Source organism: Zea mays, chromosome 7 (assembly GCF_902167145.1).
Source record: "Zea mays cultivar B73 chromosome 7, Zm-B73-REFERENCE-NAM-5.0, whole genome shotgun sequence".
NCBI lineage: Eukaryota > Viridiplantae > Streptophyta > Magnoliopsida > Poales > Poaceae > Zea > Zea mays.
Window position 1 is genome coordinate 135298435 of NC_050102.1, and position 19322 is coordinate 135317756.

The 19322-nt window shown below is 47.8% G+C and overlaps 3 protein-coding genes across 4 annotated transcripts; 2 read left to right on the forward strand and 1 right to left on the reverse strand.

The window, feature by feature from the left end:
- The first annotated feature begins 1887 nt into the window (after nt 1-1887).
- Nucleotides 1888-6584, forward strand: LOC103632897 (pentatricopeptide repeat-containing protein At2g29760, chloroplastic). The gene is made up of 3 exons (XM_008654612.4): nt 1888-2984; nt 3078-3744; nt 6519-6584. The coding sequence occupies exons 1-3, from the start codon at nt 1994-1996 to the stop codon at nt 6532-6534; spliced, it is 1674 nt and encodes a 557-aa protein (XP_008652834.3). The 5' UTR covers nt 1888-1993; the 3' UTR covers nt 6535-6584.
- Nucleotides 6585-7469: 885 nt separating this feature from the next.
- Nucleotides 7470-12226, forward strand: LOC100383089 (uncharacterized). Of its 2 annotated transcripts, XM_035960661.1 has the most exons (8): nt 7470-7781; nt 9476-10063; nt 10254-10484; nt 10599-10664; nt 10772-10840; nt 11043-11114; nt 11209-11385; nt 11523-12226. In XM_035960661.1, the coding sequence occupies exons 2-8, from the start codon at nt 9488-9490 to the stop codon at nt 11634-11636; spliced, it is 1305 nt and encodes a 434-aa protein (XP_035816554.1). In that variant the 5' UTR covers nt 7470-7781; nt 9476-9487; the 3' UTR covers nt 11637-12226. The 2 variants fall into 2 exon arrangements, with proteins under 2 accessions (XP_035816554.1, NP_001353738.1); NM_001366809.1 differs by lacking the exon at nt 7470-7781 and having other exon boundaries at nt 9307-10063; nt 11523-12156.
- An 842-nt stretch (nt 12227-13068) lies between these two features.
- On the reverse strand, nt 13069-17801 carry LOC100279992 (uncharacterized). Its single transcript, NM_001361012.1, has 19 exons — nt 17399-17801; nt 17119-17192; nt 16868-16993; nt 16683-16776; nt 16499-16582; nt 16199-16342; nt 16012-16128; nt 15853-15921; nt 15679-15759; nt 15431-15535; nt 15209-15349; nt 15025-15117; nt 14748-14825; nt 14410-14664; nt 14222-14324; nt 13952-14126; nt 13759-13864; nt 13559-13648; nt 13069-13476 (listed from the first exon to the last, which is right to left on the reverse strand). Exons 1-19 carry the CDS (start codon nt 17651-17653, stop codon nt 13273-13275), a joined length of 2394 nt encoding a protein of 797 aa, NP_001347941.1. The 5' UTR covers nt 17654-17801; the 3' UTR covers nt 13069-13272.
- Between the last annotated feature and the right edge of the window lie 1521 nt (nt 17802-19322).

Consider the following 19322-nt stretch of genomic DNA (forward strand, 5'->3'; position numbering starts at 1 on the left):
GTTAGAAATAATTATGTGTACATCAAAATAAATATATTTGTACAACGAATTATATATTAACAATATAATTATTTATTTTTACCATTATATATTACATAAAAACATCATTATATTTAAGTTTAACGGTTCCCCGTGGCGAACGGGGATGAGACCCCGTTTACCCGTCGGGGAAGGATTTTTTCCCGTTTACACGGGGGACTTTCTCATCCCAATACTTCAAGGAATTTCCTATGAAAAATCGGAAATCGGGGCCACATTGCCATCTCTAATCTAGATACACTTCTCTCCGAGGAGGAGCTACGTATCGTCAAGGACCATACGAGTATACGACCCATTCCGTTTCTCTGTGGACCGCTCAAGCAAGATTTGGGCCTCAAGAAATTTACATGGGCCTGAACGCACAATCCCACTTCCACCTCATCCGCTGCACGAGCGCGACGCACGGCGGCCTCCTCGTCCCGTGCCGTGCGCTCTCGGAGAGTCGGCTCTCCTGCCGGCCGGGCGCGACCCAGTGGCCGCGTGGCGCGCGCCGTGCTCTCCCGCTCCACGCACACGCTTAAATTATAATCTTGTGGGGCATTTTACCCCATCCCCGTTCCCCACAGAGATAAATTCTCCCGTCGGGGACCCTCATCCCCGCTTAAATTATAACCATGACATACTTTCTTTATTATTAATATTAAACATTGTCACTTATAGACATTGTCAGATATTAGAAATCATTATGTGTACATCAAAATAAACATATTTGTACAACGAGTTATATCTTAACAATGTAATTATTTATTTTTATCATCATACATTACATAAAAACATCATCATATATAAGTATTGTTTCTCCGTGCGGAATCGGGGATCAGAGCCATTTACATCCCCGCAGGATGAGAACCTTCCCCATCCCTATCTTCTAATGAAGGAATTCCCGTGCGGAATCGGGGATCGGTACCACATTGCCATCTCTAAGACTGCCTCCAACAGATACCAGCTATATTGGCTAGCTATTTGGGTGTTTGCATGCCCATGCAATTTTGGCTGGCCAGATAAAAATCTTAACTTTGCAACATACCAATGCAAAATAGCTGAACATCACACGTAGGAAAGAAGGGTGGGAGTGAGCCGTACATAACAGATGCACATGGGGCCAATTAGTAGAGACAAAGAAATCAAATTGGCTGGCGTGTGTTGCGGCAGCCATTCTAACTTTCCTCTCTCTTGGCTGTGCTCGCCGGATAAAAAAAATCTGGACGAATAAATAAATCAGTCACAAAAATAAAACTGGATGAGAAATAAATCAGGACGGACAAATTAGCGACATAAACGAAAAATATGGACAAAAAAGTGACAAAGACAAAAAAGTATTAAAAAAACGCCCACCGTGGGGCTCAAACCCACAACCACAAGTTTAAAAGCCTTGTATTTTACCAACTGAGCTAGACAAGTTTTCTGTATAGAATGGAGCTCGGCGCCAAGATCTATGGCGCCGAGCTCGGTACCACGTCGGCGCCACGACGTCTGTTGTGCCAACGCGGCACGTACCTCGGCGCCATAGCCTGTGGCGCCGAGCTGTATTACCTCGGCGCCACAGGCTACGGCGCCGAGTAAAGGGTCCAAAAATGACATTAAAATTTTCTAGGATCCAAACGTGAATTTTTTTCTGATGAAGGACCAAAATGCAAAAAATTCGGTCTCCAAGGAGGAGCTACGTATTGTTTCTCAAGGACCATACGATTATACGACCCATTCCGTTTCTCTCTGGACCGCTCAAGCAAGATTTGGGCCTCAAGAAATTTACATGGGCCTGAATGCCCAATCGCACTTCCACGGTTCCACCTCATCCGCTGCACGAGCGCGACGCACGGCGGCCTCCTCGAGTCCTCGTCCCGTGCCGTGCGTTCTCGGCGAGTCGGCTCTCCTGCCGGCCGGGCGCGACCCAGTGGCCGCGTGGCGCGCGCCGTGCTCTCCCGCTCCACGCACACGCTTCGCTGCCAGAGCAATGCCGCCCCCTACTGTCCCCTTCTTCCTCACCTCTACTACGCTCGCCACCACCGCGAAGAAACCGCAGCCGCAATCGCCGTTATGCGATGCGCAAGCCCAGGCCGCCGCTGCCTCCCTGGCCTCGGCGGCGTCTGCTTCGTACGCCGCGCGCATGCGGCTCAACCCGCACCTCGCGCTCCGCCTGTTCGACCACCTGCTCCGCTCGGGCGCTGACCCGGACCCCGCGGCGTACGAGCTCGCTTTCGCGTCCTGCGCGCGCGCCAGGGACCGTGCTACGGCCGCGCAGCTTCACGCTCACGCCGCCAAGCGCGGGCTCGTCGCCTCGCACCGCCGCGTGCGCTGCAGGCTCGTCCACGCCTACGCCGTTTGCGGGATGCTCCCCCACGCGCGCAGGGTGTTCGACGGCGGCACCGACAACGACATGGTCGCCTGGAACTGCCTGCTGCGCGGGTACGCGCAGGAGGGTGGGGACGAGGACTTGCTCCGCGATTTCTTTGCCAGGATGCCGTCCCGGGACAGCGTCTCATGGAACACAGTCCTTTCATGGTGCGTCGTGAATGGGGAGTATGATGAGGCAATCGCAGTGTTCCGGGAGATGCTTGCGAGCCAGGAGTGTCAGCCTGATCGGGTGACATTAGTGAGCGTTGTCTCTGCAATTGCATACTTGGGGGCACTTGCACACGGTCTTTGGGCCCATGCGTATGTCTTCAGGAAATGTATTGAAGTTGAGGAGAAACTGAGCTCAGCATTGATAAACATGTACTCAAAGTGTGGGTTCATTGAGGGTGCAGTTTATGTGTTTGACAATGTTGGAGGAAAGAGGAGCTTGGATACTTGGAATGCAATGTTAGCTGGTTTTACGGCGAATGGTTACAGTGAGAGAGCTCTGGAGCTCTTCACCAGGATGGAGTCAACAAGGCTGATGCCTAACAAGATTACTTTTAACACTGTACTGAATGCTTGTAGCCACGGGGGGTTAGTTGAGGAAGGTATGAAGTATTTTCAGAGAATGTCTAGATTTTATGGGATTGAACCTGACATTGCACATTATGGTTGCATGGTGGATCTGTTCTGCCGTGCAGGGATGTTTGAGAAAGCTGAGGAGATAATTCAGACAATGCCGATGGAGCCAGATGCTTCCATGTTGAAGGCCCTATTGGGTGCTTGCAGAACTCATAAGAACTTAGAGTTGGGAAAGAAGGTTGGCCACAGGCTTATTGAGGCTGCCGCAAATGATCACGCCGGGTATGTGTTGTTATCCAACATATATGCACTAGATGGCAACTGGGGAGGAGTGCATAAGGTGAGAAAGCTTATGTTGGATCGTGGCGTGCTGAAGACCCCTGGGAGCAGTTCAGTGGAACTTAATGGTGTAATTCATGAGTTCATTTCTGGAGACAAAAGCCACTCGAGGAAGAGGGATATATATAAGATGCTAGGTGAGATTTGTCAACAACTTAAAAGTTCAGGATACACTCCTGACACTTCACAAGTGCTGCTAGATATTGACGATGAAGATGTGAAAGAGAGCTCACTAGCTCTACATAGTGAGAAACTCGCAATAGCCTTTGGACTGATCAGCACTGCTCCTGGCACGCCTATTAGGGTAGTAAATAACCTCCGGATCTGCGGAGATTGTCATAATGCCATAAAACTTATAAGCAAGATTTATGGGAGGTGCATAATTGTTAGGGATGCAAATCGGTTTCATCATTTCAGAAAAGGGTCTTGTTCTTGCGGGGATTACTGGTAATATTTTGATAGCAATGATGTTTCTTCTTTTTAGTTATTATACACTAAAATGTATATTATACGAGACAACTGTTGGCAATGGTTATTATTGCCTAGAGGAATTCTTAATGTGACATGAATCTCTTGACTTTATTTCATGTCTATTGAATACTATGGCACCCTTGAACCAACAACATGATTGACATCTCTTGTGTCTCAGCAACTTGAAACCTAATTATTGCCCTTTTTCAGTCAGCATGATTCAAAACTGAACATGAACCTGAGATGTATGTCCTACGCAAAAGTGTCATTAAATTCAGATAAATCTAGCTTCTTTTATATGGTAGGGACTAGGAAACATCAATTACCTGACACGTACTTGCTACATTCAGTTGTGGGTGGCAACCTCACATAAACTTGTTTTTTTTTTTGGAAAGATAAATGGACAGGAGAGGTGATAGGGCCAATTAGGTCTATAGATTTCCTTTTGAGGCATGGTACATTTTAGTTTCTGCTTGACAATGAGGCAACCTAATCTGTGCATATATATTTTCATTCAACCTATTAGCTTTTATGATTTTTTCACACATTGCCTTAATCTACCTGCTTGGTACATTTCTATTACCACATCATTAATAAGCACTTATACCTTGTACATTATCACCACTCGCTAGCACTGTGGTGTGCCCGTGTCTCTGTAGGAGAGGTTGCATACCATTATCATGTTATTTAATAATTAATATAGATCTGTATGGTCCAATGCTTTCATGGTTTATTTGCATGTTAGGCTTGGTCAAACTTTTTGAGATGGGTGGACATATAGATCACAATAAATGGTAGGAGCAAAGTGTTTTTTTTCGAGTAGGAGGAAATTCGGAAATGCTACATGTCTGAGATGGCAATTACCTCCAGTACTGCTAGTTCTATATTTCACTTGCATGACTGTGTTGTTAATTCCGAAAGAGACCTGAAGCGTTCTGCACAAGAAATTGTAGCAATTAATAATTTGAGCAAAAGTAAAGACTGCTACTTGTGATGAGGACAAAGATCAGCAACGGGGGAGGGGTAAGTAATCACTTCCACCGTGCTGTTGTTATTACTGCCTGGTGGGATGTAGGGGACTTTGAACAGGTAGACAAAAGGACATGTTCGATGCAAATGCACGCTTATCAGGCATTTGCAAGCACGTATGTCCTTTTCTATGTTGAATCATCAGGTAACGACGTGTTCGGTTTGAGGTGGATTGAGGGGTATTGGAGGGGATTAAATCCCATCCTATATAAATTTGTATAGAAGGAAGGATGCATATATCCTCACATGTTTTAGTGTTTGCTGCTGCTTTAGGGATAGCACTGCAACCAGAGAGCCATAAAATTTGAATCTAATAACCCTGTTCCATTCAAAACAAGATATCAGTAAACTAATTGTACAAGACCAAGCAAACTGGTGGTTCTACGTGAATTATCATGGACAACATCACTTGTTCAGTTGGATAATTTGCACTCTAGCTGTTCAATGCATTGAAATAGGCACCAGAAAAGCAAGGACTAGCTAGTATATGTCTGGATCTTTTTCTTTCTCCCTTCACAGACAAGGCAACAAACACACGCACGCATACACAGATGTACACACACATAATGCTATATGATACACAGTAGACCTAGCACCATGGCAATCATCATTAACAGGTTGGCCTTGACAAAACAAGGAGCCTGCTGCCCTTATCAACTGTACTAGTTTATTTCCCTTCTCGGGGACAGTTCTTTAGTGTTCCCCAGATATGTATTTTTGCAGATTAATCTGTAGCTTGCATTGCAGCTCTAATAACTACTCTAGGAGTATAATAAGACCACTAGCGTGTGACATAATGCATAATCAGGGTTTAGAATAGCGAGTAATTTTGGAGTCTCGGTTTGGATGATCGTAACACCCCCGGCTCCAAGGTTACACCTAACATAGACCTTTACCAAAAATATACTCACTTGCATGTCGCGTGCAGCAGCTGGCTTTGCCACGGCCCGTGGTTTGTTTATGGTTTTCAGAAAGGTGCGGCATACACTTTCCTAAGCACAATTAGAGATCCTGTACCCTATCACATGGGGGTCCGAACGCTGAATTAGCACACGGTGTGTGTCCTCGCAACGTTGAGATATTATGGGCCATCTCAGCTTGTTCTGCAATCGGAAAGATAGGGGAATTCCTCCCCCATAGATCTCCTCTATTTCCATGTCTATTAAATCAGTCCTAAGGATTGTTTGGATACACGAGGATTGAAGGGGGTTTAGGGACATATAATCTTTTGTTAGTCATTCATGCATCCAAATAAGCCCTAAGTTAAAGGTTCCGGGTTCGACATAGTCTCTCAATAAAATAATATAGATGATGAAGTTTGCCTTAGTTATTCTTTCTCCAGACCGTATTCATGTGTGAGAGCCGCCAACAATAAGTCTGTACCTTTTTTTTTTATTTGGTTCTGCAATCGAATCATCCATGTTCAACTCTCATCATTCGTTCTTGGTAATGATCCCATTAGAGGGCTGCCTTTTGCGTTCCGTGCCTATCGACGCACCTCTCTAGTAACTGTACGCGCAAACTTTTGAAGCATGTACGTACGAATTATGGTAGGCGTGGTGGATTTGGTCTGATCATTCTGTTCTACTTGGAAGCAGCTTAGCTCTGCCTGTCCCAATCAAAACCCCCCCTTCCCTTCCTGTTCTCTAGTTCCCTGCATCTTACATTGCTATACTGTTCATGTGTTCTGATTGAAAACCCCCAAACCATCTGCTGGGAAGGGGGATGCTCTTGTGATGATCGTCAGGTTTTGAAGGTTTAGCATTAGAGCTTTGTTTGAGCGCGGGAAAAAAAGGAACCTCGTTTGAAGCTGTGGAGCAGGAGGACAGAGTCTGTCTGCACAGGGAGCAGAGCAGGGTGCGATGAACGAATCCGATGACGAAGAAGATCTTATCTCCATACATATAACATGGGCTGTGTGTGTGTGTGTTTTTTCTTCTTCTCTTTTTGCTCTTCACCTTTTAGATACACACTAACCCGAAAGAGACGATTGCCAGCTAATCCCGCGCCAGGCATTGTTCCATTAGTTTACTCGGAGTAGTTTTGGCTGTTATTTCTTGGAGCTGTTTTGCTTGCAGGGAATCCTCTGGCCTCACCAGCACCGAATTGGCCCGGCCCGTTGCCTTGCCGACAAAGATCAACACGACAAGTCTCATCTCATCCATACGAACATTGCGTTTTTTTTATTATTTTTTTCAGTATACGTTTCATCTCTCTATCTCTATCTCTCTCTGATGAAGAGTGATCAGTCCCCTGCTGCCAGCAAACTCTGAGGAGCTGGCTGAGCTGAGCTGAGATCATCCAGGTCCGGTCCTGGCGCAGGCGCATTCGATGTGATGCGAACGCGAGGTACACATGAATATGCACGGCAATGATTGGGGAGGAGGAAGACACAGATCTGCAGCAACCTTTCTGGCGAGCATAATGATGCGCGGGAAGATAATCTGGTGGACGGTCGGGGTCCATTCCATTCCATCCCGCGCCCGGGGCGGATGCGGATGGGGATCCCACCTCCCAGCACCCGGAGCAGGAGGGAAGGTGTGAGTGCGCGACGCCGAGGCCGGCCGCCGCTGCCGTGCACGGAAGAGGGGGGGCGCGGCGCGGCACGGCACGGCACGGCACGGCAGTGGGTCGTGGACGAAGAAAGCGGGGCTGGCTGCGTGGCCGTGGCTAGGAATCTAGTAGCAAGGCTTGTTATCCACGTCGCCCGGGGTGGTCCGCGGAGCTTGCCTTGAGGTCGTGTTCGTATCCTTTTGCCGTCCTTAGTTTAGCATTTCTCCCGAGATTCGGTTCCGGTCTGCTTTCCGTGACCGCTTTAGGGAGGATGGAGCAGCTTAGCGAGGGTCGGTAATGGCAGGCAGGCAGGCAGCTGCTGTGCTGAAGGAAAGGTAAAGTTTAAGCGGGCAGGGAATAACCCAGTAACTTGCAGGCCACTTCTCGGCGGTGTGCATTGGATTGGAGGAGCCGTGGAGATTTTTTATCAGGTTCCTTCCTGATGCTTTTCTTTCTTTCTTTCTTTCTTTGTTCCGGGAGAAACACCCAAGTTTTAAAAGCTTAAGCTTAAGGCCGGGGAGGGGCAGGGCAGGGGAGGGGGGCAAAAGCGTGTTTGGAGTGAATAGAAATATTGCATGGGCGGGAGGAGGCCTGCTTTAACTAATCTAAAGCTAGATTCGAGCCTGTGCGTGGCCCGAGGCTAACGAATAGTTTTTTTAATAAAAAAACTTGTTTATTTGCCGCAAAGAAAGATTTGAGATTAGGGGGGGAATCTGATGAACCCAGAAGCCGCATCTCTTTCATCAGCTGCCCCAAGCTTGCTTGCCCTTAACCGGAAGCTAGCCCAACGATCTAAAGACCCTGCCTTTGATTTTTTTCTCTCTCTCTCTTCTTCTCTCTCAAACCCACCCTCCCCTGTTTCTGCCTCTAAGCTGAAGTAACTGATTTCATGGCCAGTTACCAGATTGGCCTAATAGAAGACTGACCGGAGGATGCACGAGATGTGAAAGAAAGAAAGAAAGTAGGCTTGCTTTGCCGTGGGGGTAAGTAAGGGAGGCAATGCCTCGATCGGCACCCCCACCCCTGCTAATGTTGACCACCATTTTTCTTCTTCAACAAAACTAATCATGCCGATCATGAAGGGCGTGTAAATAATTGGCCGTGCCGACTATAAATTAAATAAAACCCCGGCAGTCAAATAATGATTCGGGGCAGGGGAGGCTGAGGCGAGGGGCATAATTTACAGCCAGGCGCCTCGAGGAAAGCGAGCGAGAGGTTGCGCTTGCGCCCACCATAAACAAATGCCCGTGGGAGTTGGCACTGTCAGGGATGCCGGCACGGTAATGCCCATTGCCCATTGCAGTAGTAGGAGTATTGCTGTGCTGTGTGTGCCGTGCCGTGCCGTGAAGAAGAACCTGATCGATCAGCCAGAGCCAGAGCCAGCCCCCTTCCTCTCTACGCTTGCTCGCTGGCTGTGCGTGTGTGAGAGGGTGAGTCTCCTAGCTACTCGTAGGAAGTAAGTAAACAAAAGCAAAGGTAAACAGCATGATTAAAGCGCTGTTAACAAAGATAAAGCGAAGGCGAGACGCCCTTCAAAATAAGGTCCATCGAGGCTAGCTTAAACAACGCCCGGCCATGATGGTGGTGATTAGGAGGAGTAAAGCGGCTGCCTGCAGCTACTAATCGGTGTGGTGGCTCGCCATGCATGCATGTACCACTCACTAGTCACTAGTCACTACTGGTGAAACTACAACAGCTACTGAACAAGTGCTAGTAGACCCTATAAAATCTGACAAGCCTTTGCCTACAAGCCCCTCTCTCTCTCTGTCTCTCTCACTCTCCCTCCCGTATGGTCTATGCCCTCCCACCCTCTTTCGTAGCGCTTCTTCCTATGCCTCTCGCCGGAACGGAACAGCAGATAGCATCACAATCTCCAGTGGCTGTGGGCATCTTTCCTTTTCCTGCCATAGGCTCTAGGCCGTGACGGGAGCTAGCTTCTCGCTTGCGTGCGTGCTTGCTCCGGCTATCATATTGCCTGCCTGCCTGCCTATGAACCTCTCCGGCCAATGGAGGAGCTACTTCTTCTTCTCTAGCCTTTCTCGTCTCTGATCCACCCATTGACCTTCGGTGCGCCCGGCCACTCTGCGCCGGCCTCTCGCGTGCGTCTCTCGTGTGAGTGCTACAGGCAAGCGAAGCGATGGACATGAACGAGAGCGGCGAGAAAGGGATGGAGGGCAACGCGTCCTCCGGCATCCCGGTGGACTGGCAGACCCAATTCAGCGCCGCCGCCTTCTCGTGCGCGCCGCCGCAGCAGCAGCAGGTTCCCATGATGGACTCCGCCTTCGCGTCCGCCGGCCTGTGGGCGTCCACCTCCCAGGCCATGGCGCTCTCCGACGCGGGCGGCAGGTCGGCCGCGCGGGCCGGCTTCTTGGCGCCGGTCCCCGGTTTCCTCCCGCAGGGCCTCGCCCATTTCCCCGTGGACTCCGGCTTCATCGAGCGCGCCGCGCGGGCTTCCTGCTTCGGCGGCGGCGGCGGCGGCGGGGTGATGGCTGCCTTCGGCGCAGCAGCTGATCATCAACCCATGAACAGCGCGTTCAGTGGATCCTCGGAGGCGCTGCTGGACCACCAGAGGACGAAGGACGGCAGCGACAAGGGCGAGCCGGAGCTCGGCCGGAACGGCCACGACGGGGTTCTGAGCTCGGAGGCGGCTGCTGCGGGGGACTGCTCGTCCAAGGGGACGTCCGACTCCAAGAAGAGGAGAAGGCCTAACGAGGTGACCGCTCTCTCTCTCTCTCTCTCTCTCTCTCTCTCTCTCTCTCTCTCTCTCTCTCTCTCTCTCTCTCTCTCTCTCTCTCTCTCTCTCTCTCTCTCTCTCTCCTTGCTTGCTTTGCTGCTCGTGTCTGCAACTTCCCCGCTGCCGTATAAACTGGATGGATGCTCATGCTCATGCTGTCATGCATCAGGTGATGGGAGGCGATCAGGTCCAGTCGTCGAACCTGCCCGCCGACTCAGCGAACGAGAGCGTGCACAGCAAGGACAAAGGCGAGGAGAGCAGCCTGGCAACAACCACCACCGGACCCGGCAAGTCGAAAGGAAAGGGGGCGAGAGAGACCTCCGAGTCCCAGAAGGAAGACTACATTCATGTCCGAGCTCGGCGCGGACAGGCAACCAACAGCCACAGCCTAGCAGAAAGGGTACGGATTTGATCAACGGGTGGCATCCCCGTGTTTACCGTCTGCTGTGGATCGCGGTCTGGAATTCACACCCCAATGTTTAACCCTGCTTGCTGCGTCTTTTTTTCTCTGCAGTTGAGGAGGGAGAAGATTAGCGAGAGGATGAAGCTGCTGCAGGACCTCGTTCCTGGCTGCAGCAAAGTAGGTCTATCTTCCACACAGAAGAAAGAAAAGGGGAACAGAACTTGCTTGTGTGTTTTTATGTTGGTTTTCATTACAAATGAACATCTCTGTCCATTGGAATCCAGGTCACTGGGAAGGCGGTGATGCTTGACGAGATCATCAACTATGTCCAGTCCCTGCAAAGACAAGTCGAGGTAATCAGTAACTTGTATGTTAAAATACGCACAACTTTGTCTCAATCAAGGCTTAGCTACGAACCAAGTCTTCATTTGGAAGAGAGGAAGTAGAATCGCTAGATACCGAGACTAGAACATGAATAGAATTCTGTACATCCCTTATTACATACTGATCATGGCAAGCATCAAAACATTGAATTGATCTTGTTGCATCATGCAGTTCTTATCAATGAAGCTCGCAACGGTAAACCCAAGGCTCGACCTCAACATAGAAGGGCTTCTATCGAAAGATGTATGATGCTTCCTGCAATCCCATTCTCTCTCTCTCTCTCTCCATTTGTTATACATGTAAGAATCTAACAAAGCCATATATTCTTTACCATCAGCTTCTCCGCTTCCCTGGCGTTCCTTCGTCTTCCCTTGGATTCTCCCCGGAAATGATGCACCCACAGCTGCAGCTCTCGCAGCCAGGCCTGATCCAGGGCGGCGCTGCCGGCATGGCCAATCCGGACGTGTTCAGGAGAATCATGCAGGCACAGTTAAGCGCAAAGGACGGGTCTCAGGTCAGCATCTATTCAGTGTATACGTATGATTCAACAGGTCCTAGCGCAGTTTTCTTAACATCTTCATACGAACATACTGGTGTGCATCAAAATTTACGACGATACTGATGCAAAGCTTTTGGATATCTGTGGAGCAGATGCCGCCCCACGCATTGAATGGGGCATTCAGTGACGTCGCGCAGCAGCAGATGGCGTACCCGTCGTCCCAGGACCTGAGCATCGGGCCGTCGCAGGACGGGTTTCAAATGTGACTGAACATGCCCAGCTGCACATACTAGTAAAAGATGCAAAAAAAGGGCTTCTTCCATCTGAGGAGTATCTGATCGGCGAACGTGCGGGCGCGCAGGGGGCCGCGTATAGCTGCCTGCTGGTGCCGGGAGCAGCAGCGCCTGCTCAGCGCGACGCCTTGAACCGCGTCGACCCACGGCTGTGCCTGTGCTGCTGCATCGGTCAGGTTTTTTTATCGTGTTCAGAAGGAACTGAGGAAAAGCTCGTGGCGCTGGCCTGTGGCGTTGCCTGGATAGATGGCTGGAAATTCTGTCTGTTTCGGCGGTCGCGTGCATTCATGGCATGGCGCGCAGTGCAGTAACAGTGGGCTGCGTGTTGGCACTTGGCACAGCGACCAAATGAGCTGCTGCAGGATGTGATGCAACGCGAGGAGCCTTGTTTTGTTAGTAGTTTCCAATGCTTTTTTTTTGTTTTTGTTTGCATAATAGCTAAGGGTGCAAGAAAACACTCATAAATTTGGGGGTGGGGGGCGGCGGTCCGGCGATGTCTATGTTGAAACATCATACATTTGGCAAATTTCTCCTTGCGCCACAAATCGAAAGGAGGATAGATGGATGCTACGACGTACGATCATGCTCGCGGCGAGAAGATCGTTCGTCGGCCATCGCAGGCTGTCTGTGAGGCCTAACAAACGGTAGGGTGCACGATCGACGGACTACTGGGAGGAGATGTGCTGTGCCGTGTGCCCGTGCATGTCACGTCTACTGTCTAGAGATACAGAGATGTGTCCTTCTCTGGCTTCGACTTGCGACTAAATCATGGCCTGGGAGAAAAAAACTCGGTGATGGCATGGCCTGAAAAACAAAGCTGTACGTGACAGTGAAACTTGTGTGCACTCTACAGTACAGCTGCCACCCAAAGCGGACAAGACAACCGGCGCACGCAGGCAGTACAACAAAGAACAAACAAGCATTTCGATATATATTCCACTCCACCGGTGTCGCCACGGTTCCAGGACGGACAGGCGCTGCTGCTTGGTACCTGCCCGAGGCGTGCCGGCGCGAGGCCGTACGCTGCGGCGATTCCGCCCGCGTGCGGCCAGGCCGCTCGTGGGTGGGAGCTCTGGCGACCGCGACGCCGGATGGGACAAGCGACCTGAGCGTGTGCTCGTCGCGCACTACCATCCTGCTTGCTGCCGGTGGGATTCCGGGCTTCGGCACGTCCCCGCCGCCCGTCCTTGTGTTCTGGGCCGTGCACGACCGGTAGGTAATCTTCTGGTCCGACCGTCCGAGCGAGCACTCTTCTGCCTAGGTCTTACTGTTTGTTGTTGTGGCCTATTAGCGCTCCTGTGATATTCCTTTCTCGCCAATAAATTTGAAGAAATTTAAACTAGTATACGGCCGAAGTATGACTTATAATTACGAACGAATTTGCAAAGACCGGAGCTAGAAAGAATGCACGAAAGCGCAGAGGGCATTTTTCATTGGATGGTTATAGCCTACAAAAATTTATCAGCACAACCCAAACCAGAGATCTACACTTTTAACACCAGTGTTCTTATCAAACGCTGCATTCCTCTATCCTGGCTCTGGTTCGTACTTTCGTTACATCCAGTGCTCATACACCACACCAGGGCATAATCCTTGCATACAGAACTATCTAATCCTTCCACGGGTCGCTCTCTGTCCTGACCTCAGAGGGCTCGACTACCTCTGTCGTGGTCGTGGCACCTTCAGACGAGTCCGCGTCGTCGATGCTGGCGATGACTTCAGCCTCCTCTGTCTCCAACCTCCCCCATCTCCCGCCGAGGGCCATGGTCATCATCTCGTAGATCTTGCCTCCCAGCTCCGCTGGACTGTCAGGCTGGATAACAGAGGTGGACAATCACGTCGTACTCACAGTCATAGATAGGCCAACAACAAGCGCGTGGGTTTGCTGCACTTACAGTATACCCACTGGAGATCAGCGCAGCCTCGTATAGCAACTCTGCCGCCCTCTTGGCTTCAGTACTTTCAGGCTCGTTTTTGCAAGCAGCCTGTGACGGTTTGGCGTATACATGAGACAGACAGAGAGATTGGAGCATGGCAAAAGAACACACTAGATACATGAACCTTTAACAAATAATGCGGTGAAGGAAAATCTTACGTTCAGGTCCTTGATGATAGGATGGTCAGGGTTGATCTCAAAAATTCGTCTACCTCTCATGAACTCCAGGCTTGATGTGTCACCAAGGGTCTGTGCCTTCATGAGCCTATCAGAATTTACAGAACACATGTTAGGAAAAAATAAGGCTTTACGGCAACGATCAGGTTGCATGGGACCTCGAACATGAAATCACCTTTCCATGTTGGCTGACCAGCCAAATTTACCAGAAACAAGAACACATGGAGAAGAGCTGAGTCGCTTCGAGATCTGGACCTTGGCGACTTTATCGCCAAGCTGCTGCTTTATCCAGTCGCATAGAAGAGTATACTCCTGCTTGCTTTCTTTCTCCTTGTCCTCATCTTCATCACCTGTACCAGCCATTATGTATAAGCATGTGGCATGGGCGTTGCCAAACCCAAAGAGTTTTATACTGAATCACATAACAACTAAGATTTTTGCTTACCCAATTCCAAATCCTCTTTGCTAATATCTACAAACTTCTTCTCTTTGTATGTCTGTAAATTCTGAATGGCAACCTCATCAATTGGCTCAATGAGGTAAAGAACCTACAGAACAAAGAGGAGCACTATAAGCAAAACTACAGCTTAAGAGGAAAACGATTGTCTGCCCAATAACAAGTAGTCCACGTACCTCAATATCTTTCTGAACCAGCTTTTCCAAGAAAGGAGCAGTCTTCGCGCTCTGGAGACTATCAGTAGCGATATAATAGATCGCCTTCTGGTTTTCAGGCATGTTTTCTACATACTGGTCCAGACTTATTAAATCTGTCTCGTTTTTGGAAGAGTAGAATCTCAGCAATGGTGCAAGACGCTTGTGGTTTCCTGTGTCCTCGATGCAACCAAGCTTCATGAACTTGCCAAAGCTCTCCCAGAATTTGTTGTAGTCCTGCATGCGTGACAACAAGTGTCAACACAAATTAAATAAATCAGAAGTTGTGAATGAAAAAAAAATGTTCGTTCTTAACTGACCTCTTTGCCATCCTTCTCGGCAATCTCTTGAATCATGTCAAATGTCTTCCTAACAAGTCTCTTACGCATAATTCTGACCTACAACACAGGGAACACCATACTCAAACATCAATATACATTGTGCATGATATATTTCCTCCATTTGTAAATATACAAGTATAGGATAAGATAACTATTTTAAAAATGAACTAATTAGCTTGTCCTAAACATCATATATTAAAAAACAGAAGAAGTATTAATCAAATACAATATATGAGAATTATTTTTGGGAACTTACAATTCTACTTTCTTGAAGGATCTCACGAGAAACATTGAGAGGGAGATCATTTGAGTCAACTACACCTTTCACAAAGCTCAAGTATCTGGGAAACTGCAGAGAAAGATACATTAATTAGCTTAACCTTGCCAACTGCAAGTGCACTGTACTATTATTAATGATAGCGGGAAAAAAGGAAATATACCAGCTCGCCATCAAAATCATCTGATATGAACACTCTTTTGACATACAATCGGATGTTTTTGGTCTTTGGATTCATTATCTCCTCATTACTAAGAGGCGCCATCCCTGGGACATAGAGAACACTCCGAAATTCCACCTCTCCCTGTTTAGAATATACATTGTGTTCATATGTTTCATGTGCAAAAGTAAAAGAAAAAGATGTGAACTTCGAAACCCCACACACCTCAGTGGTGAAGTGAGTGTAAGCAAGCGGATCCAGAAACTCATTAAATGTCTTCTTGTAGAATTCATTGTACTCAGTTTTCTCAACTTCCTTTGGATTCCTCATCTGCATGGAACAAAGTAACAAACTTCGATATCTCCAACAGCAAATGGAAACCTAAGTTTGTAAATGTACTTCTCCGACATACTTGACATGACTTAGCTAGGAATATAGAGATCATGGTACTACATCAATTGGGGTCAGCTTACCCATATGGGCTTCGTTTCATTAGCCAATTCCCAGTCCCAGTACTTCTCAGTTATGGTTTTCTTCTTTTTCTGCTTTTCACCCTATAACAGAAGAGGATACATGCAAGGTGATACAGCAGTAACAGAGACACCAAACTCGAACTCAAATAAAAATTGAACTCACACAGAACTAACCTCAGTAGCCTCTTCACTTTTTGATTCTTCAGTAGCCTCTTCACCTTTTGATTCTTCCTCCTCTTCAACCTGTTCAGACAAGAAATATAGGTATACATGCAAATACAATAATTGTAGCAAAAGGAAGCAGAATTACAGTAAACAATATCACAATCCTACCTCAACTGTTCTTGATTTTTCCTGCCATGTATATATGGGGAATGAGACAAACTGCGAGTAGTTCTTAACTAAGCCTTGAATCCTGGTAGGGTCAGCAAACTCATATTTGTCATCATCCTGAAACAACAAGACAATAAGAATTCTGCTAGAGGGTGGAGATCATAAAGGAAGAGTTTAAGTTTATTACTCTCAAATAAAGAGTAATTTCTGTTCCACGTGAAAGCATTTTCTCAGGATCATTTTCTTCCTTGATAACATACGAGCTGCTGTCAGCCTCTGCTTCCCACACATACTGCTTATCTGCCTTTGGACTTTTAGTAGACACCACAACCTGTATGATGACAAAGAATATACAAAATTACTAACAAGATATATAGACATTTTCAGATTGCATAGCAACTGTAAGAATCTCTGGAATAATAGGTAGGTTTTGGAAAGCAATGCAGGTCCATCAGCTGAGCCATATCATAGAAGAGACATTCCATACCCTCTCTGCAACAAGGAAAGCGGAATAGAACCCAACACCGAATTGACCAATGAGTCCATTATCTGCACCAAGGTCTTTGTTCTCCTGGACAAAACAGAGAAAGCAAATTATTATCAACAAAGGAAACAATGAGTTTGTCGTGGAACAGAAAATTAATGTAGCTAAATCGTAAAAACAAGTGCACCTTTAGAGCCTTCAAAAACTTTGAGGTGCCACTTTGTGCAATGGTTCCAAGACAGTCTTTGAGCTCATCTTTAGTCATTCCAATGCCAGTATCTCTGTGTCATTCACAAAATGAGTCTGGATAACGATTTTGATCACATATGATAAATTAAAACGCTGACGACCATGGATTAAAGAACAACTTACGTGATAGTGATTGTCCCCGCCTCTAGGTCGGGTTTAATCCTTATCTCCAACTCACCGCCATCAGCCAACACAGAAGGATCAGTTACGCTGAGGAATCTCAGCTTATCCAGTGCATCACTCGCGTTACTGGATGCAACATAAATTGTGTCGGAAGATCAGGGGGTGTAGGAGTGCAGTTTGTGAATAGCAGCAACCCATCCTTTGTCATAAAAACAAGTCAATTCAATTGATACGCCGAGCAAACGACTGACCTTACAAGCTCACGTAAAAATACTTCCTTGTGGCTGTATAAACTGTGTACAATTAAGTCCATCAAGCGGGTAACCTGCAGAGCAAAGAGAAACGATACATAAACACAGAAGCGTTCAATTGCCGATTCCATGAAGACAAGCAGAATTCTGTTAATCGTGAAACACGAATTTGGCCACAGCACAGCAGAGTGAAACAGCATACTGAATGCAGCATACAAGTGACAATTCATGTGCCCCTATCCCAAATTTCACCAACAACGGGCCAATTTCCCTAGCTCACCTCAGCCTGGTACTCGTACTTCTCGCCGGCCGTCTCCTCCTCGCCGGCAGGCTTCTCAGCGACGGCGGCGTCGCACCTCACCCCGGCCATCCTCCTCCGCCTGGCTGCCTCCCATCTCACCCCTACCGCGCACCTCGCGGAGGCGCCCCTGCCCTGCGGCGCGAGCGCGGCCCGTAACAGACCCCGGCACGACGGGCTCGGGCGCAGCGCGGCCACCGACGACGGCCCCAGGGTCCTGCTCAGCGCCGGCGCCATGAGGTGTGGAATAGATATTGAGCACCGGGGGCAGGCGCTCACGGCTTGTTCCTGCTCGAGCTCGACTGTGGTGATTCGGTGTGACGCTTGGGGAGTGACGAACGGATAAGAGGTACTAGGGTTTATACGGAGGTACAGGGACTGGGAGACATGGGGGTGGGGAGGCGATGCGGGGAGCCCGGAGGCTTCTAGAATCGCGTAGGGCGCACGGGGCTGGCGTGTGTTGTGGTGGGGACGTTGCGTGCGGCATGTGCGCGGCAGGCGGCACGGTTGTGGTGCGCGCGTGGCTGCCGCGGTGGCACCGTCGGATGGGGCACCTCGACGGCGGGATGAAGTCTGAGAGGTTGATCCGTTTTCTTTCAGGGCTTCAGGCAGCGATGTGCCGATGTCGTTAGGGACGGTTGAGCCAAACGAATTTATTAAGGCATGTAGAACCTAGAGACCATATAATGTTTTTTTTAAATACAAGAGATAGTCTTAAGCATCTAGATCATAAAATGCAGTTGAGACAGGAAATATAGAAAGTATGAAAAATCAGGTTCTTCACGAAAAATCTATATTTTGATTTTTTTATTAACCTCCTAAAAATCCTTCAAGAGACGCCAAGTAAATGAGGTTGTACTACCCTAAGGCTAGAAGTTCGTGGGCTGAATACTGAATAACGGCTTGAGCTCGTGGGCGTCATAACGGGCCTATTCCGTGTGCTATATGGGCTGCTTCACTCGAACTTGGACTACCGCTGGGCTCTTATTTGAATCACCTCTCAGTGAGCTCAACAATAGAGGTTCTCATGGACATGGATTCTCCATCACCACGAGAAAAAACTAATTGATCTTGCTGCTCAACAATTATAAATGTTAGATTTGCTTCCTCATCATGGGTTTTCGCCAAAAAGGTGAAAAAAGAAAACAACAAATAATGCTCCCTCCTTCGTATCCTGATATATTTATTTTCTTAAACTTGCATGAAAAATATATTATACAAATTCATATTGAAGATGTATTGTAAAAGATCATATTGAAAACAAACATTTAGGTTAGATATCGAAAACTGAGGGGTGTCAGCGGGATAATACCTATATGAGAATGGATCAGATGCAAACCAAACACTTGGTATAAAAACGTGCAAACCAGCATGTTGGTGGAGCTGGAAGGGTGTATTTAAAAATGTAACAAGGGAGGTGGAAGGGTCGTTTTGAAAGCTAATGCATGGTGAGAGTGTTGTTTTGTAAAATTACCATGACTGCTTGCACGATTTTGCATTAAGTGCTTGGTTTGCACCTGATATGTTCCCTACATATATACATGTGTTCTTTTTGGTGGTTATCACAAGCTTGCCTCCTTCCATAACAAGGCAATATCTCATGTGGTGCTACGACAACATAAAGGGCATGTTTAGATGCCTGTCTCTACCTTGGTTTGCTTAACAAGGCATCAAAACAAATTGTTTGGATGGTTTTGCTTTCACCTTTGTTCTTGGCTTACGCTTTTAGGAATTCCATCACTAACATAAGTGAGCTAAAACTTTGTGGGCTGAACAAGTTTGTTTTCTCTGCTGTTGTGATATCCCACATATCCATCTGATCTCTTGTGGAATATTCTCACCATTGCTTTGTGTCGAACCTTTGCATGCTTCTCACTGTCATAATGTAGTATGTCCATTATACTTA